This window comes from Aethalodelphis obliquidens, unplaced genomic scaffold, assembly GCF_003676395.1.
Source record: "Aethalodelphis obliquidens isolate GAN/ISIS:26980383/991018 unplaced genomic scaffold, ASM367639v1 scaffold53, whole genome shotgun sequence".
In the NCBI taxonomy this organism is placed as follows: domain Eukaryota; kingdom Metazoa; phylum Chordata; class Mammalia; order Artiodactyla; family Delphinidae; genus Aethalodelphis; species Aethalodelphis obliquidens.
Window position 1 is genome coordinate 1,953,448 of NW_020837997.1, and position 27,549 is coordinate 1,980,996.

At 52.3% G+C, this 27,549-nt stretch overlaps 1 protein-coding gene across 1 annotated transcript in view; it reads right to left on the reverse strand.

Moving 5' to 3' along the window:
* CPAMD8 (C3 and PZP like alpha-2-macroglobulin domain containing 8) overlaps window positions 1-27,500 on the reverse strand; it is a 99,532-nt gene extending 72,032 nt beyond the window's left edge. The window contains exons 1-13 of the mRNA XM_027084581.1: window positions 27,332-27,500; window positions 23,658-23,809; window positions 21,925-21,947; window positions 16,699-16,864; window positions 16,566-16,618; window positions 13,107-13,124; window positions 12,637-12,691; window positions 11,509-11,622; window positions 10,323-10,407; window positions 8,458-8,566; window positions 5,783-6,010; window positions 3,475-3,645; window positions 505-633 (exon numbers count right to left, since the gene is read on the reverse strand). Coding sequence (XP_026940382.1) covers window positions 505-633; window positions 3,475-3,645; window positions 5,783-6,010; window positions 8,458-8,566; window positions 10,323-10,407; window positions 11,509-11,622; window positions 12,637-12,691; window positions 13,107-13,124; window positions 16,566-16,618; window positions 16,699-16,864; window positions 21,925-21,947; window positions 23,658-23,809; window positions 27,332-27,423 — 1,395 coding nt within the window. The 5' untranslated portion in view covers window positions 27,424-27,500. The remainder of the gene's footprint in view (window positions 1-504; window positions 634-3,474; window positions 3,646-5,782; window positions 6,011-8,457; window positions 8,567-10,322; window positions 10,408-11,508; window positions 11,623-12,636; window positions 12,692-13,106; window positions 13,125-16,565; window positions 16,619-16,698; window positions 16,865-21,924; window positions 21,948-23,657; window positions 23,810-27,331) is intronic.
* Window positions 27,501-27,549: the final 49 nt, after the last annotated feature.

Genomic DNA, 27,549 nt, shown 5'->3' on the forward strand with positions numbered 1-27,549 from the left:
TGGTAATAATCAGGGAAACTGCGTGCAGGGGAAGTGGGTGTATGGGAAGTCTCCATATTTTCTGCTCAGTGTTTTCAGATCCCTATTTCCACACACATCTTCACGCATCTTACTTAATTTGGATCATGGAATAACAGACTTGGGAAGAACTAACGTGAGACCCAGCTCTGAGTTCGTCTCATCTTTGCACTCGGTGTGTCTGCAAGTGTCTGGTGGGTGACTTCCGGTGCCTTTGCACAAGAAACTCCAGACAGTGGGGAACCAAGGCCAACAGGACCCTGAGGGCAGGTGACATCACAGTAAACCCTGGCCTTGGCCTAAATGTCCATCATAAATAAATTACAGGAATTCATTCCATGCAACACTCCCCTTGCTGGAGGGATGGGGCTCCTGTGTCAGCATCAGCATTAACCCTGCTGGGGCATGTGCAGGCTCCCTGGAGGCACGTGCATGCTGCTTCTTGGGCCCCGTCCTGCTCGAGACGGGCACACCTGAAAGCCTTACCTGCAGGGGGAGGGAGGGCGGCTGCAGCTGCAGGTAGCACTGGCTTGGGGAGTACCAGCTGCTGAGGGAGAGGTAGCTGGGCAGGTACTGGGCCCCCACGAGCTTTCCACCGAGGGCTGTCACCTTGGTCTAAAGAAGAGAGGGTATTTGATCAAGGCTTGGATGCTTGTGTAGGAAGGGGGTCTTAATCAAGCCTATGTAATGAAACCCCAATAAAAACTGTGGACACTGAGGTGGGCGTGAGCATCCCTATTGGCTGTGCTCTGTGTGTAGTATCAGGAGGGTGATGTGTCCCGACTCCACGCTTCTGCCTGCCCCGCCCTGCCCTGCAGCAAGATCTTCTCATGCTCCAATTTCCCTTTGGAGAACCTCTTCCCCAATTCTCAGAGCATGGGGTCCAGTGTGGCTAGCTTGTTCTTCCCCAGCTCCATGGGAAACAAGTGTCCAAGGCTGGCCACAGGGTGTTGGGGGTTGGCTCAGGCAATGGCAGGTGGCCCACATGGCCACTGAGAGACAGTTCCCTCATAGGCATATTAGGGAAGCCCATGTCCTGGGCTTGCCAGCACCTTCGGTGGCTCCTCGGAGGGTAAAGCCTCCTTGGAAAGTGAGCACGGGGGAGATGGTGGTCAGGAGAGGGAGAAGCCGCGCTGGGCAGCATCCCCAGAGCTCTGGACGCTGCTCCCCTGGAGTTCTCCATCCTCCCCCTTCATGCCCCAGGGACTGGCAGTTATGACTTTTGCTCCTTTGGGAGTTTGAGCCTGCTGTCTTCACTTGCTGCTGGAAAAGTGTGGCTAACACAAGAGAGATGCCAGAAGTGGGGCAGGAAGGGAGTAGTCTAAGACCTCTGTGCGATAAAGAATAAAGAAGCTGGGGACTTTCCCGGTGGCGCAGTGGTTAAGAATCCACCTGCCAATGCAGGGGACACGGGTTCGATCCCTGGCCCGGGAAGATCCCACATGCCGCGGAGCAACTAAGCCCGTGCGCCACAACTACTGAGCCTGTGCTCTAGAGCCCACGAGCCACAACTACTGAAGCCCGTATGCCTAGAGCCCGTGCTCCGCAACAAGAGAAGCCACCGCAGTGAGAAGCCCACACCTCAACGAAGAGTAGCCCCCGCTCACCGCAACTAGAGAAAAGAAGCTGGCCCACCTTTATCTCAGTTACTGGCAGATAGCCTCTGAACCCCTAAAATTTCCCAAGTGATGCGGATGTCTTTGTTATTCATGGTGGGTCCTGATAATATGAGCTAATGAGATAATTCGGGATGGGGACAATCGTGCCAGAAAGACCAATCATGGGATTAGAGGGTTGGGGCTTTGAGCCACGGGATGTGGTGTCCACTTGACCTCTAGGGAGGGGAGGCGGCTAGAGACTGAGTTCAGTCATGGGGCCAATGATTAATCAATCAAGCCTATGTAGTGAAACCCCAATGAAAACTGTGGGCACCAAAGTGGGAGTGAGCATCCCTATTGGCAATGCTCTGTGTAGTGTCAGGAGGGTGACGTGTCCCGACTCCATGGGGACAGCACACGAAGCTACAAATTTGGGACCCTCCCAGCTCTCGTCCTATGCATGTGTGTCTCTCTCTTTGGTTGGTCCTAAGTTGTATCATTTTGCTATAATAAAACTGTAATTGCAAAAAATACAAACTTCCAGTTATAAATTCAGTCCTGGGGATGTAATGTACAGCATGGTGTCTGTAGTTCATCATATCGTATTGTACGTTTGAGAAAGTTGCTAAAAGAATAGATCTTAGAGGTTCTCATCACAAGAAAAAAAAAGCGTAACTGTATGGTAACTGGACATATTGTGATGTCATTTCACAATATATACATACGTTAAATCATTATGTTGAACACCTGAAGTGAATATAATGTTACACGTCCACAGGTGCTGTAATTGTAAGGTAGTGGGGTAGCAGGAACCTCCAAATTTGTAGCCAGGTGGTAAAAAGTGTTGGTGGCCTGGGGATCCCTGGCTGTTAAAAATCTTTAAGGAGGGCTTCCCTGGTGGCGCAGTGGTTGAGAGTCCGCCTGCCGATGCAGGGGACGTGGGTTCGTGCCCCGGTCCGGGAAGATCCCACGTGCCGCGGAGCGGCTGGGCCCGTGAGCCATGGCCGCTGAGCCTGCGCGTCCGGAGCCTGTGCTCCGCAACGGCAGAGGCCACAACAGTGAGGGGCCCGCGTACCGCAAAAAAAAAAAAAAAAAAAGTCTTTAAGGACATGTCGCCCACAGGGGACATAGTGACCACAAGTGTCCTCGGCTCCCACCTACACATTTATTCTCAGCTACCTTCTGTCCCCACCATCCCAGTGTCCGTGGGGCCACCACGCCTACCACCAGCTAGAGAGGTGAGGGCTGGGACATCCTCTTTACCACACCTGCTCCTCCCTCCCCTGACAAGGAGACACCAGGTCCTGCCAATTCTACCTCCACAGCTCCAGGCTCAGTGTCCTCTCCATCATCACCTCCCATCTGCCCACCTGTGGCCCCGCCCAGACATCCCCCACTATGGGCACTGGAGTGACAGACTGCCTTCTGGGTAAGCCCTGAGCACCCCTGTGAGGTGAGGGGAAGCCCCACTGGCTCCCTCCTCCATATCTTCTTGAAATGGCTTGGCTGGCTGGGCATTTGCAGGATCCAATTACACTAGGGCTGTGGGCCTCTGGGGCTGTGCATATGCTGTTCCACCTTCCTGGAAGCAGCCTGGCTGAACCTCCCCCTCGTCAGGAGTCCACCTGGGAAGATCCCCTCACAGGAGCCAGGCACCCTCATCTCTTCTCAGCCGCCCGCCTCACTCTGGGGTGGTCAGGTTATCTGACTTACTATCAGCCTCCCCCATCAGACTTTGAACTCCCTCACGGCAGGGGCAGGACCCAGGTCCACTGACCCAGTGCCTGAGCATGGCCTGGAGGAGGGGCCAAATCCATGCCTGCTGGCTGAATGACAAGGGTCTAGGTGACTCACCCACCTCCAGCCACACGTGCTGGGCTGACACAGGGATGGAGGGGATTTCAAACCCTACCAGCCCACCCCGGGACACAGACTCGGTGGTGTATATGTTGTCCTTCGGCGTCAGCTCTGCCCTGATCTGGACCGTCACCCCCTCAGCCGGGCTGCCGTCTGGGTAGGACAGCTCCACCTGGAAGGAGTCACCAATGATTCAACGTGGTTAGGGTGGCAACACTTCCCAAACGGATCTATAGATTCAACCCAATCCCCCAGCAGACTCCCAGCCAGCTTCCTTGCAGTAATCAACAATCTAATGCTAAAATTCAGACGGAATTACAAGTGGCCCCAAACAGCCAAAGCAGTCCTGAAAAAGAACCAAGAACTCACACATCCCAATTTCAAAACTTACTACAAAGGTACAGTAATCAAGACACGTGGTACTGCTATAAGGACAGATATGCAGACCAGTAGAGTAGAAGAACTGAGAGTCCAGATATAAATCCACCCATCTATAGTCAATTGATTCAAAAAAATAAGATTAAAATATGGTGAGGGGGAATTCTCTGGCAGTCCAGTGGTTAGGACTCCACGCTTCCACTGCAGGGGGCATGGGTTCAATTCCTGCTCAGGGAACTAAGATCCTGCATGCCGAGTGGCACAGCAAAAAAAAAAGAAAAGAAAAAGATTATAGTCAATTGATTTATGACAAGGGTGCCAAGACCATCCAATGGGGAAAGAACAATCCCTGCAACAAGTGGTTCTGGGACAACTGGATCTCCACATGCAGAAGAATGCAGCTGAACCCCTACCTCACACCATATACCAAAATTAACTCAAAATGGATCAGAGACCTAAATGTAATGGCTAGAACTACAAAACACTTCGGAGATAACGTAGGGGAAAACTTTTATGACCTTAGACTTGGCAAAGAAGTCACAAGGCACAAATCACCCCATGCCAGCCATTCTCTACAGCCAGGTAGGAATGGGGCGGGCAATGCCACGGACAGTGTCACGTGACTCTCAGACCTCACTCATTCAGGCAGGTAGAAAAGGAAGTCAGAATGAGGGGTTCAGATATTGTGAAGAACTACGGTCAGTGGTTCCTGAAGGACCCTGGAGCACCCCTCAACTGTGTAGGTTATCTGGTGATGGGGTGACCAGCTTCAGCTCCGTTCTTTAAGGCAGACAGTAGAAAATTTCTCAGGTGTAGGTGAAATGCTCCCCTTTCACTGAATGGACAGCTCCAAGCCCCTTCTTCATACACCATCTGACCCTGCACATGGTGCCTTAGCTTCTACTCAAGCTGGTACCCTCAAAGCCAGGGGCACACAAGCCGTGTCGCTGTGTGTGGGACAGTGGGAGCTGAGATCTCATCATGGAGGAGAAAAGAGAGGTCCCAGAGCAGAGCAGGAGAAGCAGGACACAGCATGAGGACAGACTGCTAGGATCCTGTGGGTGACCCATGGAACATAAAAGGGGACAGGGGTGTGGGTGCTGGGCAGAGGCAGGGGTTAGAGGGCATGGCCAGCTTCCCCCTGAGGTGATGCTGGGCTCCACTGGCCTTGACTCCCCCAGCTGCAATTGAAACACAGATGCCCCAGTTCAGCAATTAGGATAAGGATCTCGAATTTCTAGTCACCTCAAACTTTACTGTGTAGAAAAAATGGTGTGGTGGGTGGGAGGGAGATGGGGGCTTGTTCAAAATGCTGTTCCCCACAGGGGATCTGAATCAGTCTGTCTCAGGGATGGGGATCTGCCTTTTAGGGACTTAGCTATTAAGTCATCCAGAGATAACGTCAACCCAGTTAAGGAAGGTGATTTAAAAAGTGGATACGTGTGGTACTGTATATGGGAGGGAGATGCAAGAGGGAGGAGATATGGGGATATATGTGTGTGTATAGCTGACTCACTTTGTTATGAGGCAGAAACTAACACACCATTGTAAAGCAATTATACTCCAATAAAGATGTTAAAAAAATAATAATAAGTGGATACGTAGCATCATGGTTTAACGCTCTAGGTACGGGAATGTCTAACTATGTGCATTAAAGTAAACCATGTTTTTAGGTGGAGCAGAATGTCCAGTGTCCCCTGCCCTGGGTACCAGCTCTCATCACACTCAGCAAAGCAGTCCCTTGATCCCAAGAGGGCAAAAGTTCTGCTGGCACAATCAAATGACGTAGTATTCGGCCAAGTCACGGCTGTGGGGCCCGCGGCATGCACTGCAGTGGTTACACAGCGGTCCTCGGGCAGGAGCTGGGCTGGGAGGCAGCGCAGAGCCTGTGACCTTGACGGCCCCTGCTGGGCACCACGCCCAGGGCTTACCTTCCCCACATAGGACAGACCCGGCTTAAACTGCTTCCTGGTGTCCTTGGAGTACCGGACATCCACCAGTTGTCTCTGGACCGGGGTGGAGTCATCAAAAGCCACCTGTTGGCTCCCGTCCGTGCTGGTCACCATGGCCCAGATGCTGACGGTGCCCCGGAAGTGCTCAGGGACATCGGCCAGGATCATGTCCTTCACGCAGATGTTGAAGTCCTGGGAGCCGTGGATCTGGAGGCGGGAAACACACAGGTCGCGCTCGCCGGGAGCTGGAGTGGCTTTGAGAGACGACTCGCAAGCACAGAGCTCAAGTAGGTGACTCTGGGGACTTCCCTGGCGGCCCAACGGTTAAGACTGCATGCTCCCAATCTGGGGGGCCCAGGTTCGATCCCTGGCCAGAGAACCAGATCCCACATGCCGCCAACAAAGATCCCGCATGCCGCAACTAAGACCAGGCACAGCCAAATAAATAAATATTAAAAAAAAAAAAAAGTAGGTGGCTCTGGTGGCTTGGAGGGCCAGGGGGACACTCGGTGACCCCCCCGACCTATGCCGTGAGTCACTGCGTGGGGACCGAATCCCTGGCTGGACATGCATTATGTCCCAGGAGGAAGGGAGTCAGCTCCTTGGGCAGAAGGTGAGACAACCCCTCGGGCCAGACTGCAGGCAGGGACTTGAACCTGGTCAGCCACACTCTAGAGCACTGGCTCGCCTCCCACACCCGGGGTACAGAACCCCCCCCCCCCGATTAACCCCTATCTCAGGACCTGGGGGCAGAGGCTGGCAAATAATCCACACCCACAAACAGCTGTGGAGTGAATTACTCAGCAAAGGAGAAAATTAAGGCAAGAGCCACCAGGGCAGCCTCCAGGGACAACGGCTAGGATACCGAGGGCACCAACGCCAGGCACGAAAGAGGTGAGGGGCCAGGGTGTCTACTCCACAGAAGAGAAGCCTCAGGGACAGAGAGGGGGGACGCATCCCAGGCGGCAAATGGATGAAGAAGTAGCCTCGGGTGGAAATGGGAAGGAGGTGGCGCTGACAGGTTTAATGCCTGCAGGGGCACAGAATCTCCAAGATGTGTGTGGATGTTACACAGTAGCACACTCACAACTTAATGTTAAGTTGAAAAAGAAAAACAAAAACCAGGTTATAAAACTTTACACGCACGGGAACGTGAAATCATGCAGCCACCTTGGAAAACAGTCTGGGAGTTCTTCAAACAACTAAACAGAGAGACACCACTGAGAGACTGAATATACAAATGGACCAGGGCCAGATAATACAGAAAAAAAGAGAACTCGGACCCACACTCTGCAGGCACCAGCAAGGAAGCCAACCCATTACAGTCGGCTCTCCGTCTTCGCGGTTCCGCATTTGCGGATTCAACCAACTTCAAAGAGTTTCAATCTGGGATCCTGGGATGCAGAAGCCTCAGACATGGGAGGGCCAACTGTATCTATAAGTCAGACTTGTAAGAAGTCAGACCCCTATCTCAATAGCAACCAAACCATAACCCCCGTCACAACAAGCCCCAAATGGCCAGGACCAGATTCATAACTGACATTTTTTCTGATTTTGGCTCCCACTTCCATCTTAGGACCAATTGGAAAGAGCCAAATATGCACCCCCTCATCAATCACTTTGGACGCCTGCTTCTAGTTACCCGCCCATGACTTTCTGCACACCAATAGCCTCCCATCACGGCACACTGGAAGCCTTCCCTTTCTTTCACTATAAAGCCTTCCCACTTCTCCACCTGCCTTTGAGTCTCTGCCAAACACAGGTGATGGTGGCTGGCTCCCTTGCTGCAAGCTTCAAATAAATAGCCTTTGCTTGTTCTTGTTTGGGCGGTCTTCATTTAATTGCACACCATACAACCCAGGGATTCCAAATGCAAGAGAAATGAGAACATCTGGCCACACAAAAACTTGTACGTGAATGTTCACAGCATCATCCGTAATAGCCGAAAAGCAGAAACAACTCAAATGCCCGTCAGCTAATGAACGGATAAACAAAATGTGGTCCAACCACACGGCGGAATATTACTCAGCCGTAAAAAAGGATGAAGTACCTACACACAGTACAATGTGGATGAACCTTGAAAACATCAGGCTGAGTGAAAGAAACCAGACACAAAAGGTCACATGGTGCATGATTCCATTTATAGGAAATGTCCAGAAATCCATAGAGACAAAGCATGTAAGTAAGTGGTTGCCAGGGGCTGGAGATGCAAACAGGGCTTAACTGCAAAAGGATGTGAGAGATTGGCGGGGGTGGGGGGACGGTTAGCAGAAATATTCTAAAACTGTATGGTGGTGGTTGTATAACTCTGTAATATACTAAAAACTACCGATTCGTACATTCTATATGGGGATTTGAATTATATGATATGTGAATTATGTCTCAAGAAAACTTTTTTTTAACTTTACACCCAACATCCTAAGAGGAAACACATCAAAATACCAATAGTGGCTGTGTCTGCCTATCAGAGGACAAGTCGACTTTATTACTTCTTCTTTATATGTTCTAGCCTCTATGTTCAGCCTGCAGGAATATTATCATCAGAATATCCCCACCATCTAAACTGTTTTGGAAAGCAAAATAAAACGGACGATCACAGAGCTGAAGCTGGCGGGAAGGGACCCACCGAGTGGGTCGGGGTTCCTGCTCCTCACCTTGGTGGTCCTAAGGATGGGGCGCCCCACCTCCTGGCTGTAGTACCCCACGCCATTTACAGTCATATTGATGGTTAAAGTCCCCGAGACAGGTTTCCCAAAGGTATACCTGGAAGGAAAGGACAAAGGGTAGTAAGTTTCACAAGCAGGAGATGCCCAGGGGACAGTGGGGGAGGGGTCAGTTCCAGGAAGGCCAGGCACAGCAAGATGTGATCAGTGGTACAGTGGCTAATCCAGGGATGCTTCCCATCCTACATTCCACCCTTACAGCCCTCCCTGTAGCCCTGAGTAAGGACAGGTCATGTCAGGGCCCTGGTTCCTCTGCACCAAGCCTCATGTTGGACAGAAAAAGAGAACAAGGGTCAGAGAAGAACTCTGGAGCAAAGCAGCAGGGTATATGAGACAACCACTGAGGTTGGCCACACATTGGAGCAAGGCAGCCCAGAGGATCGAGCAACCGTGGACAACAGGAAGGCCTGGCTGGGCTTAAGTGCCCAGGGAGTTCAACTTTGAACCAGAGATCTGACTTCTCTGAGCTTCGGTTTCCTCACCGGGAGAATGAGAATAAAACCATCGTCTCAGGGATGTTGGTAAAATACTTCAATGTATGTATATCATGCCTGATGCAGTGGAGACACCTGCTTACTGGGACACAGGGGCAAAATTGGAGCAAAATTTAAAAAATAACACCCAGAATTTTGATAGTATTTTCTGGACTATAAAATGCGTGTATCCAGCAGCTCTATTTACAGTAACCAGGACATGGAAGCAACCTAAGTGTCCATCATCGGATGAATGGATAAAGAAGATGTGGCAAATATATACAATAGAATATTACTCAGCCATAAAAAGAAACGAAATTGAGTTATTGGTAGTGAGGTGGATGGACCTAGGGTCTGTCATACAGAGTGAAATAAGTCAGAAAGAGAAAAACAAATACCGTATGCTAACACATATATATGGAATCTTAAAAAAAAAAAAAAAAGGTTCTGATGACCCTAGGGGCAGGACAGGAATAAAGACACAGATGTAGAGAATGGACTTGAGGACATGCACGGGGAGGGGGAAGGCTAAGCTGGGACGAAGTGAGAGAGAGGCGTGGACATATATACACTACCAAATGTAGAATAGATAGCTAGTGGGAAGCAGCCACAAAGCACAGGGAGATCAGCTCGGTGCTTTGTGACCACCTAGAGGGGTGGGATAGGGAGAGTGGGAGGGAGACGCAAGAGGGAGGAGATATGGGGATATATGTATACGCATGGCTGATTCACTTTGTTATACAGCAGAAACTAACACGACAATATAAAGCTATTATACTCCAATAGAGATGTTAAAAAAAAAATGTGTGTATCCACCACGTCCCTGGATTTTAAAACACACGCAGCCAGGGGAGACACACGAGGGAGAAGTCTCAGCCACAACCTCCGGCAGGTGGCAGAGATGGGGCGGAGACACGGGCCACGTAGGGCTCCCCCAGGGGCCCCAGAAAGGGACAGAGCCTCTTGACTCCCTCTGGTCGACCCTCACATCGGGCTCCGTCAACAGCCTGGTCATTAGGCGGGTCAGCCCACTGGCTGTAGGTCAGCCCACTGGCTGCGGATGCTGCCCACAGGGTAAGGGGCATGGCCTGGGGGGTGTGCCCTGGGGAAGGGCATGCCCTAGGGGTGGGACATGTCCTAGGGGCAGGGGCTTCCCTGGGGAGGGGCAAGTACTAGGGGAGGAGCAAGTCCTAAGGGGAATGGGTGTGCTCTGGAGAAGGGGCGTGTCCTAGGGGAGGAGCATTGCTGGGAAGGGGTGGGTCCTAGGGGAGGGGCGTGCCCACAGTGGGAAGGGCTCACCGACAGTGGCCGCCTCTTTCTCACCTGGCCCGCACAGTGCCGGTCTCACAAGTGTCCAGGTCCTGGATATATCGGGGCGGGTCAATAAGGAGCTCAAACTTCGGCAACACTGAAGGGAGAGAGCAGAGAGGAGGGAGGCAGGGTGGCTTCCACCTGTGGGGCGGCCCCAGAAGGGTACTGGAGATGTGGGAGGGAGGAACACAAAGCCCCCTCTGGGGTTTCTGTGCTGCTGACACCATAGGAATCCACACCACCCGTTGCTGAGCACGGGCAGCTCTCTGGGGGTTTTGCCGGCCGCATCTATTTCCTATCTTTGGGGAACCAGCACTTCGTTTTTCTCAGGGGGCCACGTATCATCAGTTTTAGGCCACCTGAACTGAGTGCAGCCAATTCCAGCCATCCCAGGGGTGCACAAGTAGCCAGGCTTCTGGACCCGTCAGGGGCATCCTGAGGGTGCCTGCAGCTGGAAAGGGTCACTCTTTGCCGCCCTGGGCACATCCAGCCAGCTCGTCCCCTTGCACAGCCCACGCAGAGATGGACACCAAGGAGCAGAATGGAGGAAACATGAAGACTCTGGTCCTGAGAGCTTGTTACACGAGCCTATAACCCTTTCCTTTTGCTTACTGGGTCTGCACCAGGCTTCTGTTGCTTGCAACCCATAACCCTGACCTCTAAGGATTTTCCTTCCAAGACCTGCCTCGTGAAAGGAAGAGAAATCCTCGACCCCATCAGGGAGAATTTTAGCATAGAAGCAGAGTATGTGGCTCTGGCCCAGGTTCGTTCCCCAGCTCTTAGTACTTGAGCAGTTTCCTTAACAGCTCTCTCAGCCTCAGTTTCCCCATCTGTAACATGGAGATGCCTCATAGGTTCAGGACAAGGATGAAAGAACAAAAGGAAGTGACAACCTTAAAAAGGAAGGACATTCGGACACATGCTGCAACACGGATGAACCTTGAGGACATTATGCTCCGTGAAATAAGCTACTCACAAAAAGACAAATACCTTATGACTCTACTCGTATGAAGTCATATATTTTACAATTTTTTTTAAAGGACATGACAAAGGCCCAGCCTTCCTTATCGTGCCTGGCCCTACTGAGCCCTCAGTGAATGAGGCTCCTGCCATCTTCCCCCTTGTCATGTGTGTCGTCACTAGGGCTGTGGTTTCTCCCAGATCTGAAATCCTAGGGTCCTAAGATGCTCCGACTTACCATACTTCTGAACTTCAAAGGACTTGTTGTACACGTGGCCTTGCATTTCGACAAAAACGAACCATTCTCCCAGTACCGGCTGGTCAGACAAGGGGAAGGTCATGTTGGTGATGCCTGTGTGAAGAGAGACGCCCCCCCTCATCCTGGGGCAAGTGAGTGTGCAGAGGGCCTGGCATCTGGTGGTGAGGTCAGGGCAGAGGCGCCCCGGGGACCCTGCGCCTCCCCCTGGCCGAGCAGTCCCTCGGGGAAGCCAGAAGCCACCCGAGGCTGGCGGGGATTTGTGCAGAACAAGCACCTCTGCAGTCTGAAGGGGAAGCAGCGAGACACTGCACCTTGGGTTCCTGGGGGACCGCTGAGGCCAAGGCCAGGCGCAGGCAGCTCTGCTCCCCACACGAGTCGTTCCCTTGGTGACAGAGAATCACACAAGCCCTGTCCCTACTTGGCAGCCCTCTCTAGGCATCTCAGAATCAGGAAGAGCGAAATGAACATGGAGAGGGGTCAAGGCCAGGCCAGGAGACCTGCACAGCCCACACGGCGGCTAGAGACCCCATTCTCTGTGTCTGGTTCACAGAGGCATGCGGGGGCCAGGAGCCCCCGAGCAGGACTCAGGGGTCTGTCATGTCTGTGCATTTCCCAGGTCGAGGGTGCACAGCTGTCCTCAGTCTCCCCAAGCCCCACCTACGGCTCCCCTCTCCCAGGACTCCACTTCCCTTAGGGCCGAAGCACAAAGGGAGATGTCAATTACATGGCCCTTATTGTCATAGAGAAAGAAAAAAATGCCAACTCCTCAGGCAAAGCAAAGCCTTCTGACTCCCAGCTGGAAAAGAACTGTCTCCTGTTGCGTTGGGGATGAGGACAAAGAAGATCTGCAGCAGGAGGAAGGTGGGGGGTGCCCACAAACAAGGCCCTGATATTCCAGAAAGATCCCAAGTTACAGGAGGATCCCCAGCTGGGATCCCAGGCACACAGAAATGTGGGCGGAGGGTCCCAACGCTGCAGGGAAGGAGCGGCAGGTGCCCAGACAGAGCACATTCTATTTTCCTGGAAGGTTTATCACATCTGCCACCCAAAGGTGCAGCCCCCAAACCACAGAAGGAATTAGGAGAGAGGATGAGAAGAGAGGCTTACCGCAGCATAAGGGCTGCAAGTGTCTCCACTCCATCATCCGTGAGCCCCGGGGGTCCTGCAGGGGGACGGATGCACAGTAAACTCAAGGCAGCCTGTGCGTGCCCGGTGTGCATGCGGACCTTCCAAGCCTGCCCTCTAGGCAGAACAGGGAGCTCGGGGCAAACAGAGAGCTCGGGGCAAACAGAAGCTCGGGGCATAGAAGGGACTTGTCTGAGGACAAGGTGGCGGAAAGGGCTGGCCTGCCTCCTCATTTAGGGAGCTGCATGCAAGTCTACAAAGAGATGGACAGACACACACTCAGCTTATTCCAGGGTGGACCCAGGGATCGGGATGGACCAGGTCCCAGTCTATGGGGTGCCGAGGCAGGCAGGGATCAACCCAGAGGGTGGGTGTTAGGCAAAAACAGACCAGGTCTTGCAGAGAGCGGGCTAACTGTCTCTGAGCCAGCTGCAGAGGGGCAGGCCACTCACCAGGACATAAGCTTCCAGCTGCAACAGAGACAGACAGAGGCAGTGAGCAAACCCTCCCATAAGACCCGAGCCCTCCGTGCATGCTAAGTGTTCATCCCTCGGGACAGGCACAGGTTCTGTAATGGATTTAATGGTGTCCCCCTCCTCCCAAAATTCACACGTTGATGTCCTCACGCTCAGGGTCTCAGAATGTGACTGTATTTGGAGACGGGTCTTGATAGTGGTGATTAGTTAAAATAAGGTCCCTAGCGTAGGTCCCAGTCCAATAGGACTGGTGTCATAAGAAGGGGAAATTTGGACACAGATGCACATAGAGGGAAGACAATATGAAGACACAGAGAGAAGATGGCCAGCTACAAGCCAAGGAGGCAGGCCTGGAACAAATCCCTCCTTCACGGTCCCTGGAAGGAACCAATTCTGCCCCCACCTTGATCTTAGACTTCTGGCCTCCAGAACTGGGAAAGAATACATTTCTGCCCTTTAAATCATTGAGCAAACTCATACAGTGGCCACTGGCAATGAGGGTGGTCGAGTCCCATCCGGGACCTCTGTGTTCCTGGCTCCCCATCACAGCCCTGCCCTCCTCTCCAGACTCCCACACGCCCCAACCAAGGAAAGCTCCTCCAGGCAGCCCTCCCATGTTGCAGCTGGGTTGTTTTTTCAAGGGATCATGCCAGGTTCCTTGAAGGTCTGGAATGCACGCTTTCATCCCTGAACCCCCAGCACCTGCCTGGAGCCTGGCTTCTAGCTCCATCAATGTCACACTGAACAGTCAACACTGACTCCTGTGAAGGTCAACTGCTTGCACAACTTGCCCCCTCTCCGGGGAAGGCTGTGGGCAGACGATCCCCTAAAACAACTGGGCACTGGGACTCAGCACCATCCGCTCAGAAACATACACGTTTGGGACCTTCAAAACCTCCCTGGCCGTGGACCTCAGTATCCCACTCCTGGGGTCCAACTGAGCCTAAGGAAGGACACACCAGTGAAAAAGAAGGTTTGAGCATAAAAACAATCGTGGCAGCATTTCTGACAATGACCAAAACCTGGAAACAAGCAAATGTCCACCAGGAGGGGGCAGCTGGGTATGAAGCCTTCCTTTGGCAGAAGGACCTCAGGCACTGAGGTGAGTCTGCAAGGCTGTGTCAAAAACGTGGGCAAGTGCATTCAAAGATCCAATGAAAAAAGTAATGTGGAAACTCGGGCTGGTGAAAGTTAAGAAAAAGCTGCGTGCACCCAATGGAACTGTGCTTCTAGGCTGGGGCCCACTGGGGAACTTTGCAGGATTATTTTCCAGCCCCCTGGGGTGGGGTCTGGGTCCGTTCTGCTCAATCATGTGCCCCAAGTGTTAGAACGGCGCCTGGCATGCAGTAACCACCATACACGTGACCCCTCGGGGATCCCTCAACTGGAGTCACCCCAGACTGCGTTCCCATCTTTGCTCTGGATATGTACAGTTTGCTTAAATCTCTTCCTTTACGATCTCTTTCCTTCTGAAAGCGCCTCTTTGCAGCAGAATGCCAACTCATAAATACAGAAGAAGCAACAGAGTTGGAAAAATCACCACTTTGCAAGCATCATGGCAAGTTTTGATTCATGTAATTCTGAACTCATCTGTGGAGGCTAGAACTAGCGGGTGATCATGGTGACTGGCAACAGGGTGTCCACACAGTCTCAAGTGTCCCCCACAGATGACTTACTGATTACAAAGGGGAAACAGTGACTTTTGCAGGGAGAAACCAGGCAGACTCTATCTGCACTACCGTCAGGTACCTCAGGATACAACACACTGGGGAGGACCAGCACGGCTCCTGTGGCTCCTCCCCCACGACGCACAACTTGAACCTGATCGCAGAGAACAAGCCGGCAGACCAGCCCACTGGGGAACACCATTCAAAACAACTGCCTGGAGTCTCCAAAAATGTCAATGCCGTGAAACACAGGCAAAGGCTGAGGAGCTGATTCAGAGTAAAGGATGCGAGAGACATGACGACTAAATTCGACACGTCGTCAGAGACTAGGTCCTGGACCAGCAAAGAAACATGCTATAAAGGACATTATTGGAACAATATGGACTCTGTATTAGATAATATTATTGTACCGATGTCAAAATTCCTATATGTAATGATTGTACTTTAGTTGTATGAAAGAATGTTCTTGTTCTTAAAGGATACAGGAGGTGTTCGGGGACAAAGAGATGGGATATCTGCAAATTATTCTCAAATGATTTATCATTAAAATAATTTTAAAACTATGTATGTACATAGACATATATACATACAATACATGTATATGTACATATATGTATATACACACACTGAAAGCACATAAATATAATAAAATGTTTTGTAATTGGTGAATCTAGATACGTGGTTCTCCAAGTGGGTTCCCCAGAGCAGCAGCAGAAACCAGGAACTTGTTAGAAATACAGATCCTCGGGGCCCATCCAGGAAGCTGCTGAATCAAAAATTCTGGGGAGGGCTTCCCTGGTGGCGCGGTGGTTGAGAGTCCGCCTGCCGATGCAGGGGACACGGGTTCGTGCCCCGGTCCGGGAAGATCCCACATGCCGCGGAGCGGCTGGGCCCGTGAGCCATGGCCGCTGAGCCTGCGCGTCCGGAGCCTGTGCTCCACAACGGGAGAGGCCACAACAGTGAGAGGCCCGCGTATCACAAAAAAAAAAAAGAAATTCTGGCGAGGGCCCAGTAGCTTGTATGTGAACAAGCCCTCCAGGTGGTTCTGCTGCACACTCCAGTTTGAGAACCTCTGTTACTGATCAGAGCTTGGCCAACTATGACCCTTGGGCTAAATCCGTCCCTCTGGCTGTTTGTGTAAATAAAGCTTTATTGGCACCCAGGCACAGCCATTCATTCACGTGCTGTCTGTAGCTGAGTCCATTCAAGTTGTGACAGAATCCCTCTGACTGGCAGACCCGAACATACTTAACACCTGGCCCTTTACAGGAAGTTTGCCCACCCCTGGGCTCCATGAAGGGCCTATGGGAAGTTCTCTGTGACTTTCTTCCAACTTTTCTGTACATTTGAAGTTATTTCCAAATAAAAATTAAGAGAAAATCAATGTCTTTTTTATGTGAGTGTATTTACTCTGAAGGAGAAACGGTGGGTTTTAAGTGGCAATTATATTTTGTTTCTAATAAACGTTAAATAAATGCAGGGCTATTAAGATTTTAAATGATGGGCCACGGCCCCGACCCCGCACAGAGGGGTACTGGCCACTGCGGGGACCACTGGTGCCCCTTGTGGAGGAAGCATGCCCACAAGCCCTCTTGTCACATAGAACTTCCCCTGCGTCCCCCAAGGGACGTGGAGCCCCGGGAAGAAACCGAGAATGGAGGTAGAAATTGGAAGAGGCGGGGGAAAGGCCAGTTGTGGATGGTGGCCCTGGCCAGGCCGAACCCAGGTGGGTATGTTCCGGGCCCACGGTTTTAGAAGCCAATCTCACCTTCTCGCTGACGGGCCTCAGGTCTGGAGTGACAGTGAAGATGCTGATGAGCACTGGAAGAAAGGACATAGGCGTGTGGCAGCTCCAGGCCATGGCTGGCCCTCCCCCCCCCGGGCGCGCACCGGCCACCCACCTCGGTGTTGGGGCCTGTACACCGGCTTGTCGGTCTGGATGAACACGGAGGCTCCCCGGCTGTCCACAGTCACTGAAGTCTGGTTGTGGAAGAAGGGGCCCTCCTCTGCCCACCAACCACGGCCCCACACCTTCAGGAGGGCCTGGCCCCAGAGGCCCGTGGGCACCTGCAGGCAGAGCACAGAACTTTGGGCAGGGGGTGTCACCCTGGAAGGTACCCAGGTATTGTGAAAGCAGCATGGAGGTCTAGGGCAGGGGAGCACACCCGGGGGCAATTGTGCACCCAGGGGACACTCAACAGTTTCAGGAGATTTTTGGGGGTGTCAGAGATTCGGGGAGCAGGCGCTACTGGGCATCTGGTGGGTGGAGGCCAGGGATGCTGTTCAAGACCCTGTGACGCACAGGACGGCTGTCAGCAGCGCTGAGAATGAGAAACACTGGTGTAGCTTGACAAGACAGAGCCTTCTCCTCGCCTGACACTGCAAGCTTGCAAAGATATTCTCATCCCTGTAGAGCTACAAGAATTATCTCCCATCTTACCCAAATGCAGTCATAGCTGGTAAGCTGGGAGGTACGGAGACCCTAGTCCCTTCATATACATACATACATATGAATACATGTATGCATATGTATGTATATTTTCATATTTCATATATGTATAGAGTGCATGTGCCTCTGTGCTTTGTCTCACTGTAAACACTGCACACACATTATACAATCCCATTTATATGAAATGTCCACAACAGGCAACTCCATAGACACAGAAAGCAGATTATTGGGTACCAGGAGCTGGAGGGAGATGGGGAATGGGGAACGACAGCTAACGGGGATGGGCTTTCCTTCCTGGGTAATGAAAATGTTCTGGAACTAGACAGGGGTGGTGGTTGCACAATAGTGTGAATGTTCTAAATGCCACTGAACTGTCCACTTTAAAATGGTGAAAGTGGTAAAAAAAAGAGGGTTTTTTTGGCCACCTAGATGGATTAAAAAAAATAATAATACCCACTGCAGTCTTAAGGATTCACCGTGGAGTTCAAATTCTTCTAGGGCAAAATTTCCAACATTTAGGGAATGGAAACTACCCTACATAATTCCCTCATTTTTTCCTTTTTAAGTGATGAGCAGAATACCCATGCACGTGAGTCATAACCTACAGAAACTCCTTTTGTGACTGAAGCAAACAAAAGTCACGACTCTGGATGTGACCATGTGCCATGAATGCGATGCTCGTGGCCATCCCTGGGTGCCTGGCGGGTGGACATTACGTGGTCATCAGTTCGCACTGGGAGCTACAGCACCACCTGTTCCTAAGACCATCCGAATGCGGGGGTGCTCTTCTCCCAGTTGTTTGTCAGCATCCACCTGTGTGATTGCTCAAGGGGTGAAAAAGTCCTCGTCACCATCACAGCAGTCAACCATGCTAAGTATCCTGGTGAATTATCTGACCAGTCCTCACACCAGTGTGCCCATTTTATGGATGAGGTCGGGGCATGCCAGGACCTTCTCCATCCTTCCAGAACCTGTCTCTGGCTGCCTCTCTTGTCTGCTCTGAACAGCATCAGAGGGACCCTGCCTGCCTGCCTGCCCACCTGCCACCCTCGGGATTGGGCGTCTCAGGACTCTGGGGTCCCTCCTAACTGCAGTTAACCTTGAGAACCTTTAGGACGAACTTGAGGATAATCCCCTTACTCTGACCCCCAAATCTTTACCTGCCTTTGTTTCTGGAAACCACTCAGCACCAAAGACCTCCATGCAAGGAGGAAAAAAACCCAGGCCACTCAGGGGAGCAGGCATGGACAGGTAGGAAGTAGCTGGCGGGACGGGGGGGGGGGGGGCGCTGTGTGCCAGTGGGGTGTCGTGGGTGCTGGGACCAAGAAGTTGCCCCTGAGAACAGAAAGGATCAGATGTGACCTTTGGGGACATGAAGTGACCCGCCCCAGGTCTTGAAAGCTGCAGAGCTGCCGTTTCCAATCAAGTCTCAGCTCAAAGTGGCATTCCTACCTGGTCCTGCACCTGCCAGCCCTCAAAGGTCTTGCCGGAAGGTTCTGGACTGAGTTGACCCCCATCCCCACCCCTGACCTCAGTGATCCACATTTGCTCCTTTAGCATCAGTGACAGCCAAGGACTCGGGGGGCCGAGATCCAAGCAAGGGAGGCGGCCAGGCAAAGTTGGTGTAGCTGGCAGCTGAGTACAAAGGTGGGGGGCTTGGGGCCCAGCTAAGGAAAGAGGCTGGCTGTCCTCTGGGGAAGGCTGCGTGGAGGGGCCAGTCCTACGGCAGGCCGATCCACCGCCCTGATGAACGCCCAGCTCCCCGCCTCTCCAGGCAGGAGAGGCCCCTGGGGCTCTGGGTGGGGGTCCCAGATTACCGGACTCCGTAGGCATCCACCAAACACACCCGAGAGAGAAGCCACCAGACTCACTAGACCCTGAGTTTCCGACACATTGTTGTGCAGATGGGTGATCAGGACTTAAAGGCATGGCACACAGTAGACACCCATGGTTGGTGGCGACAGGTATCACGATTCCACTCCTAAATGGAAACCATCCGAAGCAGAGGGATTCAGGTGAAGGCTGGTTCCACAGATTGGAAATCTCCCTCCCACTATTCATGGGAGCTCCTGGCTGGCTCCACTCCAGGCCACTGGCTGCCTCTTTTGGCCTCTTTCCTGCCCCAGGGCTTTTGCACCGGTGGTTCCCTCTGCCTGGAATGCCCTGCCACCTGCATGTTGGTTCCTCCTGGTTTCAGCTCAGAGGGACCCTGCTGCCATATAAAATGACTCTACCCACCACTCCTCAGCATTCTCTTTCTCTGACACATTTTAAAACAAAATGTTAGAATCTGATTAACATTTAGTGTCCTAAAATAGGACACCTGCTACTCTCTGAGGTGATCATGTTTATGTAATTGGGGGGTTACTGTCTGACCCACCCCTTTGCCCATCACCAATAAGGCTGGTGGCTGAGAGCAGGTAATGTGGCCAACTTCCTGCTTGAAACTGAATAGATGCTTAAGACATTTGTTACACAGATGCACGGGTTAAGTCTAAAAAATCGGAATAAAACAAATATCACGAGGTTTTAGGTATGCTTTCTTGAAAGTTCCATCAAGGGCCTCTTACCGGCATCCTCGCTGCTGCACAGATGAGAAGGACGAGGCGAGACACAGACCGGGTAGAGCCTGCCCGTGGCAGTCAGTGGCAACACTAGGTCCCCACAACACGGGTTTCCAAACCCTGTACCCGGAAGCACTCAGGTCCCCAAGGCAGGCACGGCTGGGGAGTGGGTGGGGTAATGGGCAGGGGAGTCCTACAGCCACAAGAACAGCTTCTCTCTTGTCTGAGGCCCACACCATGGTTCCACAGAGCAGAGTTTCTTAACTCAACCTCGGCACTACTGACGTTTAGGGCTGAATCATCCTCTGCGGTGACGGGGACGGGGGCGTCCTGTCCCTGTAGGGTGTTGAGCAGCATCCCTGGCCTCCACCCACTAGATGGCAGTAGCACCCTCACCCCCAGCTACCATAACCAGAAATATCTCCAGACACTGCCATTGTCCCCCGGCGGGGGAGGGGAGCATCCTTCCCCACTCCCCAAGTTGAAAAAGGCTCATCCAGAGCTCTTCTAAATGCTAAGGATCCCAAGACCCTTTTGAAAGTCTCCAGTCCAGGGATCCCCGGCCCTTCTCCCAAAGGTATATGGCCCTTTACTGGTTTCTTATACAAATCCACAGCATCTAGCCTGTGAAGAGTGCCTTCTTATGTGCGGTGGCTAGGGACAGAGCATAATCTTAACCCCGCTGGGGCAGCCCTGGTTTCTTTCTTTTTTTTTCTTTCTGGTAAGTAATATGCTTTAGTAAAAGTACTTCTCTAAATAAAATACACGAGGCTTTCTTTTTTCCTAAGTAGTTCATCTGTCAGTGGACAGGGCAGCCCTGCATTCTGATTCACAAGAAAGCAGATCTGCTCACAGGAAGCCGGCAAGGGCGGCTCTAGCCTATTGATCCAGGGTTTTCCAAATGCTGACATCTGGGGCTGGCTCATTCTCCGCGGAGGGGCTGTCCTGTGTATTATAGGACTTGAGCAGCGTCCTCGGTCTCTACCCACTAGAAGCCAGTAGCAGCCTCCATCCCTGCCCCCCAGGCTGTAACAACCAGAACTGTCTCCAGACCCTGCAAACCTCACCCCCGGGAGAGAACTCTAGAGAAAGAATTCTAACATTGACAAGAGGGCAGGAAGACCACTGCCCCACAGCAATGAGACACTAATGCTGCATCCCATCCCATGGAAGAGGAACCACCCCGGACTTCATTCTAATCACTGGGAGAGAGCACATTACAATTTGGAACGATTCTCTACTTAGCCCATCCTTTCAGGGACTCCTTTGAGCATCTGGTAAGCGTTAAGGACTAGCTAACCCAGAGAAAGCCGACAATTTCAGGGCTTACGACTGCCTTGAAATCCAAGGACTCCAGTTAAAAAAACCCATGTCAGAGAATGACCTACCTGTAGTTTGGTATGTAAAATAATTTTAAAATAATGATATTCAATGCCAACAAGGCTGAGGGCAATTTGGTCTCTAACGTATAGCTGGTGGTACCACGCACGTGCACTGCTGTGTCTTCCAAGACAAAACAGGACACAGCAAGAGCCTTGGATCCTAATTTGGTAGTTCTTCTTTCAGGGTGTTCAGTCGAAGGCAGGCATCCAGTACGTTAACAGCTTTACACACAAAGATGCTCTCAACTTTTGGATTACATTATCAAAACCCTGAAAACAAGAAAGAAATCTAACTATGTACAAGCGATGTGTGTGTGAGGGGGAGGTGTTAGTAAATTAGTATATGAAAGAGATGCAGTGGGATGTTATTTACAATAGGATGCAATTATAGAGACTTGGAAACACGGAAGTATGTTTACGCAACGTGTGAAGAGAAAAGGGCATGACAGACCACAATATACCCTTTAACTGCAACTATGAAAGAAAATGTCTTTATGTGGACAAGGATTTATGGGAAACATGAAAAAGTGAAAAGTATGAGGGATGGGATTATGGGTGAGCTTTGAGCTTTCTCCTTTTGTAAACTGTTTTTTCCTTCATTATTCTTTTTTTTTTTTTTTTACATCACCATTAATGATTCTTTTCACAACACATGCAACTTCTCTTGTTCCATTCCAGTTCAATTCTTTATTTCCAAGGTAGGGTTTCTGATTTTAAAAATTCATAGCTTACCTTGAGTTTGATCGTCCCTTTATCTAAAAAATGAAAATAAAATGAAAACGGTTAAAACAGGAGCTGTGTTTGCCTGCCTCCTTGAGCTGCAGCCTTACAAACAGGGGCTTTCTCAACCCAGAGGGATTTTCTGTGGACAAACACACACCCTGGGTCATGCTGGTCTGGCCTGGGCTGGGATGGGCGGAAGTGAGAGGTTTCCTCCAAGCTGGAGAGTACTGAAGACCGGAGGACATGGACAAAGCCGAGCTATTCAGGGGAAGGTTGGCCAGCCTGCATACTTTATTCACTTCACCCCTGGCCCCTGCCCAAGGTAAGCTGTGAGGGGAGCAAAGAGAAAACTCCACGGGAGAGGAACAAGGAGAAAGGTGGAGAGAAAAAAGAGGAGCCTGAGGTCCCCAGTGGACCTCACTCCAATGGATCTAACTAGTCTTCCATCTACCTCTCTCTTCCACCCAAACTGAGTCATCTGTCATCTGACACTTCTTCAGGCTCTTTGGCCTCCAGGACTTAATTAGGCATCTACTGTTTCTGCCTCCCAGTGTCCATTTCCCCCATTTCCTGCTGATTTTCTTGGAGGAACCCACCTACCCAACTCCTAATTCTTAAGGTTTAGTGGGTTCTGCCCATCTTCCCTGGGGCTCTGTGCAGATCTACATAGGCCTTCCTCCTAGACACAGTGATTGGTTCAGAGTTGAGCACATGTCCTAAAATGGGCCAATCAGCATGGGCCGTCCACCTGGTCACAGGACTTGGTTCAGAGTTGAGCACATGACCCACATGGGCCAATCAGCATAGGCCTTCCCTCTGGTCACGGGGATTGGCTCAGGATTGAGCACATGACCCAACATGAGCCAATCAGAGTTAATCCTGGGACTTTGCCCAAAGGTCCTGTAACTGCCAGTCCCTCCCTGCTTTGGAGAGACACAGGCACATCCAGAGTGGAGCTGGGAGACTGGGCCAGTGATGCCAGGGGACTTTTCCAGTTGTAAGAGCCCATAAACTCTCTGTTGCTGAAGCCAACCTGATTTGGGTTTCTGGACTGGCCAGTGGAGTCAGGACTGCCTGCACTTCTCCTGCCTACCCAAGTCTCCCTCTCCCAGGGGACAGAGGCTGCCTTGTTGGCCTTGGGAGACCTGACATCATCTCTCGATGTCTCCTGTGGCCACACCACACCCTGCGTGATGAATGAGTTACCTGCCCTGCTGGACTACAGGCCCTAAGGCAGGTCCTGGTCTCCACACTTTGTCCAAGAGGCCAACGCTGCTGTTGTCTGCAGTTTACGAAGGAGAGCCAGGGAGAAGCTGGCTGAGGGCCTGAGCTCAACTCAGTGGCAGGCTGGCTGTGAGCCCAGCTCCGGGTCTAACACCACAGGGGTGCTAGAAGCTCAACAAAGGATCTGAAAAGGTCACAAGATTCCCTCTGGGCCCCCTTCCCACGTCTAGCCAAAACTGGCACGAAAGGGTGCCCAAATCTATCCAGATCTGCACCCACTGAACCTGAGCTGCTGAGGAACAAGGAACTCTGATTTCCCAGACTGGGCAGGTGGCTTCCCCTGCTGGGCCTTACTCTCTCCATCTGTAAAGTGAGGAGAATGCAACCTGTCCTCCTACTCCTGCCAGGGTTCTGGAAGTGAGGTGGGAAGGAAGCAAAGCAATGCCGATACTGCCTGAGCCCTAAAGACCACTTTGCAAAGGGAGGGGAAGGCCTGGTCAGGCACCCCAGGGACCTACCCAGGATGGCTCCCTGGCTCTGCGCCACCGCCTCGCCCTGGGCCACCAGCTGAGCCTGGACCATGACTTCCCTCGGGGAGTTAAAGATGGTCACACTGATGACTTCCTCCACTCCTGAGCGGAAGACGGAGGGTGCAGCGATCAAATAGCCCCTGCGGAAGAGGAGAACCGCAGTGAAGGCCAAAGGTTCTGACCCATCCCTAGCCTCACTGTCACCTGGCTGAATCAGGGTGCACCCTAGGTGGACTCCCACCTATGCCTGACCGCACTCCAATGGCACTGTCACTTTATGTGTCCGTGTCCCCTACCAACCTGTGAGCTCCTTGAGGCTTGTTCACCTCTGAGTTCCTCCCCCAGCCCCGAGTAAGCAAGAATCTGGCTTCTCTGGATCTACCCGGAACCACACCCCCTTCGATCTCGGCATTATGGCCTCTGGACTTTTTTTCGCAGCTCCTTCTGCCACAGGACCTTTGCACATGCCACACCCACAAACTAAAATACTCTCCCCTGTAGACTGAGTTACTGGTAGGATCCCACTTCATCCTCAAAGCCACCCGTGAGACGTGCTAACATCTCCCATTTCCAGAGTCAGAAATTAAGCCCCAGAGAAGCCAATTCACGTGCCCGAGTCAGTGAGAGATTAGGCTACAAACCCAGGCAGCCAGATTCTGGACCCCAGTGGAAAGAAGCAAGGAACTACCTGCAGCATTAATTTTAAGAATAAGACCCTAAAGACAAACTAAATGGCCTGAAACAGGAAAAGCACTGTGAACAATGGAGTCAAAACATCTCTTTCTTTCTCAAAAGACTCAGCTTGACTGGGAAGACATTTCTGGAAGAGAGGTGTTATTATCCTGTTTTCCAGACGGGAAGGCTGACCTTGCAGAAGGAGGAGGAATGTGCACCAGATCACACAGCCTAGGCAGGAGAGGGCCCTGGGGCCCCCTTATGGCACCGGACCTGGAGGCCTAGGTCCTCCCCACCTGAGCTCCTGCTTCCCCGTTATTTTGCAGCCTTAGGTAGAAGATCACAAAGGCTCATCCGTAACCACGTGACCCACTCACAGTGCAATGGCAAGTGCCAGGAGCCTGGCAGCAAAGGCAGCACGATTCCAACGGTGCAGAACTACAGGCATCAGGAGGAAACAGGAGAGAGGGAAAACACTGGGCAAACACTGAGATCAGGAGAGGTTTTTTTATTTCTCAACATCCTCTCTGGGACAACCCCAGGTCCACACACAAAGAGATGAATTTAGACCCTTACCACACACCATACACGAAGAGGACCTTCGAGACATGCCATGTACTATATCACTCCAGCACTGATAAGAGTGTGCAAAGACCCTAGTTTCGTAGGTGCACTGCCCAGCAGTGGCTGGACCCGGTAACCCTGGGGTCCGATGTTCTGACTCCAGCACCGACAAGCGCCTGCAATGACAGGGCTCCTCTGTGCAGTGTCAGGCCTTGGCCATGCACAGAGCATACATTGATCCTGGGTATGTACTTGCACCAGCCGGAGCATGCAATGACCCTGGGTTTCATGGATGTTCTGTCCAGATCCAGAACTGACCACAATGTGTACTGACCCTGCGTCCTATATGTTCTGTCCCACTCCAGCATCAAACACAGCATTCAGTGACATTGGGACAGACATGTACTGCCTCAAGCATGGGAAGACCTTTGCTTCATGTGTGATATGCACCATCCAGCTCCAGCACTGACCAGAGGGTGCAATGACCCTGGGGTCACCCGTGCAGTGTCTGGCCTCAGCGGTGCACAGAGCACGCAATGATCCTGGGTACGTAACTGTACTGTCTGGAGCACACAGTCACCCCCACGTACGTGATGTGTACTATCTGAACTCTAACACCGACCTGCACGGGCAATGACCCTCGGTTCCTGTGTGTCCTGCCCCACTGCAGCACGGGAATACGGCCACCTTCAGGACAGAAACTTTCTGCCCTGCTCCCAGATGACCCCCAGGGCCTCCCACATAGCACCTGCTGAGTGTGGAAGAGTACTGGGGGAAATACACAACCCACGTGTTCACTTTCCTTGGGCACTTCTAAAGCCCTTATCCAGATCTGAGTTAGGGTCTTCACTCAAAGGCCCAGAGAACCTGATGGAACCAAATTAACTTTCCCTGCGACTCAGGAATTACAGCTGTTGGAGGGCTCGCCAGCCAATCACTGTCTACCTGATACACCCCTGCCATCTGGGCTGACACTGGCTTCTCATCCTTTGGTCTTGGAAGGTCCCATCCTGGGAAGGGTGGTATTTGGTAAAGTGTAGACAGTATTGGTCTCATAACAGTGTGCAAATCCATGGGGCTTTCTGGCATCAGGCATTCCTCACAATACAATCAGATGGATCATAGAAGTGGGTATCCGGGGCTATTCCTAAAACGGGACCCTTCGGGCTGATGCGCCATGGCTCTGGCTTAGAGGTCGGCTAATCTGGACCCCTGGTTGGTCACTGTGTGTCTCCCAGCACAGGAGTGCCATTTGACTCAACAGTAGGTAAGATCCCAGGGCAACTTTAGTCAGAGGCAAATACTCCTGAGAACTGTTTAAAACTCTGCAACACAGGGACTCTGAACTTGGTCCTTATAAGGCGGGGTCTCTCATGGAGGGCAGGGTCATGCTTCGTGCTGGGGACTGTCCTGTGCATGGCAGGATGTGTTGCAGCATCCCTGGCCTCCACTCAGTAGATTCCAGCCGCATGGCCTCCCCCTAGACGTGACAACCAAACATGCCTCCGGACATTGCTGAATGACCCCAGGGAGACAAAAATCGCCCCTTGGCTGAAAACTGCTATCCTGAGGGATGTCAGCTTTGAAAGCATCAGGTCAAAAGTTTGCTGGGCTCCAATTTCACAAGGCCCAGGGGAGGTAAACCCCATGGTTCCAACTGCAGCATGGTGTCTTACTTTTCAAACTTGTAATCCAAAGGAGCAGCACGGGAGGTGCCTCCGCTCACCTAGTCTCACTGTTTACCTGTTTTCTGGGAACTCCTGTACAAGGGCTGCTTGAACAAGGCTCAGAAAGGCCGGTCTGCACTAAACGGCTGAGCCTGAGCAGCTGCATGCAGGCCCCCTCCCAGCCCACAACCCCGCAGGGCTCACCCAAACTTGGCAGGTCTGCGAATAGTCCCTGTGAAGCCAACTCATGGGAAATTCTCCTTAGCAGCTAGTTAATTCACCTCCTCACTGTGTCAACTCACCAGAAGCTCTGTAAGCAAACTTCAAGAAAAATGTGGAAGCAAAATAAACACTTCCTCCGCCCCCCCCCTCACGCCCTCCCAAGGAAAACGGAACGGCAGGTCTCTCCTTCCATTTCTCAGCCAAGACACGCACCTCTTACCTTCAAGCCACGGACAACTGGAAATCGCCACCCAAGAAGACAGCCCTGGTCACACCAAGGGAGCGAGATGGGATGGGGGGAGGGCCTCGCCGCCTTAGCTCTGAGGAGTCCTTGTACCCCCACGGGGCCACTTCTGAAGCCTCAGGCTACCCTCTTCCCAGTCCGACTCGTGGCGGCTAGGGGGTCAAGATTCTAGGTCCCGCCCAGCCCGGAGGCTGTGTGGCCTTGGACAGGTCGCTGCGTCTCTGAACCAGACCCCGCGACCCCCACCCCGAGAAGGCGGCCAGCCTCCTCCGTCGCCCGGGGCTACTCACGGGGCCTGGGGCTGCGCAGCGCGCACGCCGTCCCGCGGCGACAGCAGCAGCAGCAGGAGCCGGAGCAGCGGCCAGAGCAGGGCGACCCACATTTTCCGGCTCCGCGGGGCTGCCGCGCCCGGGTAGGGGGCCCTTTGTTCGCAGCCCCCGCGCAGTGCGCCCGGCGCCATGCGCCCAACTCCGCGCCCGGCTAGGCTGGGGCAGCGGGGGACCAGCCC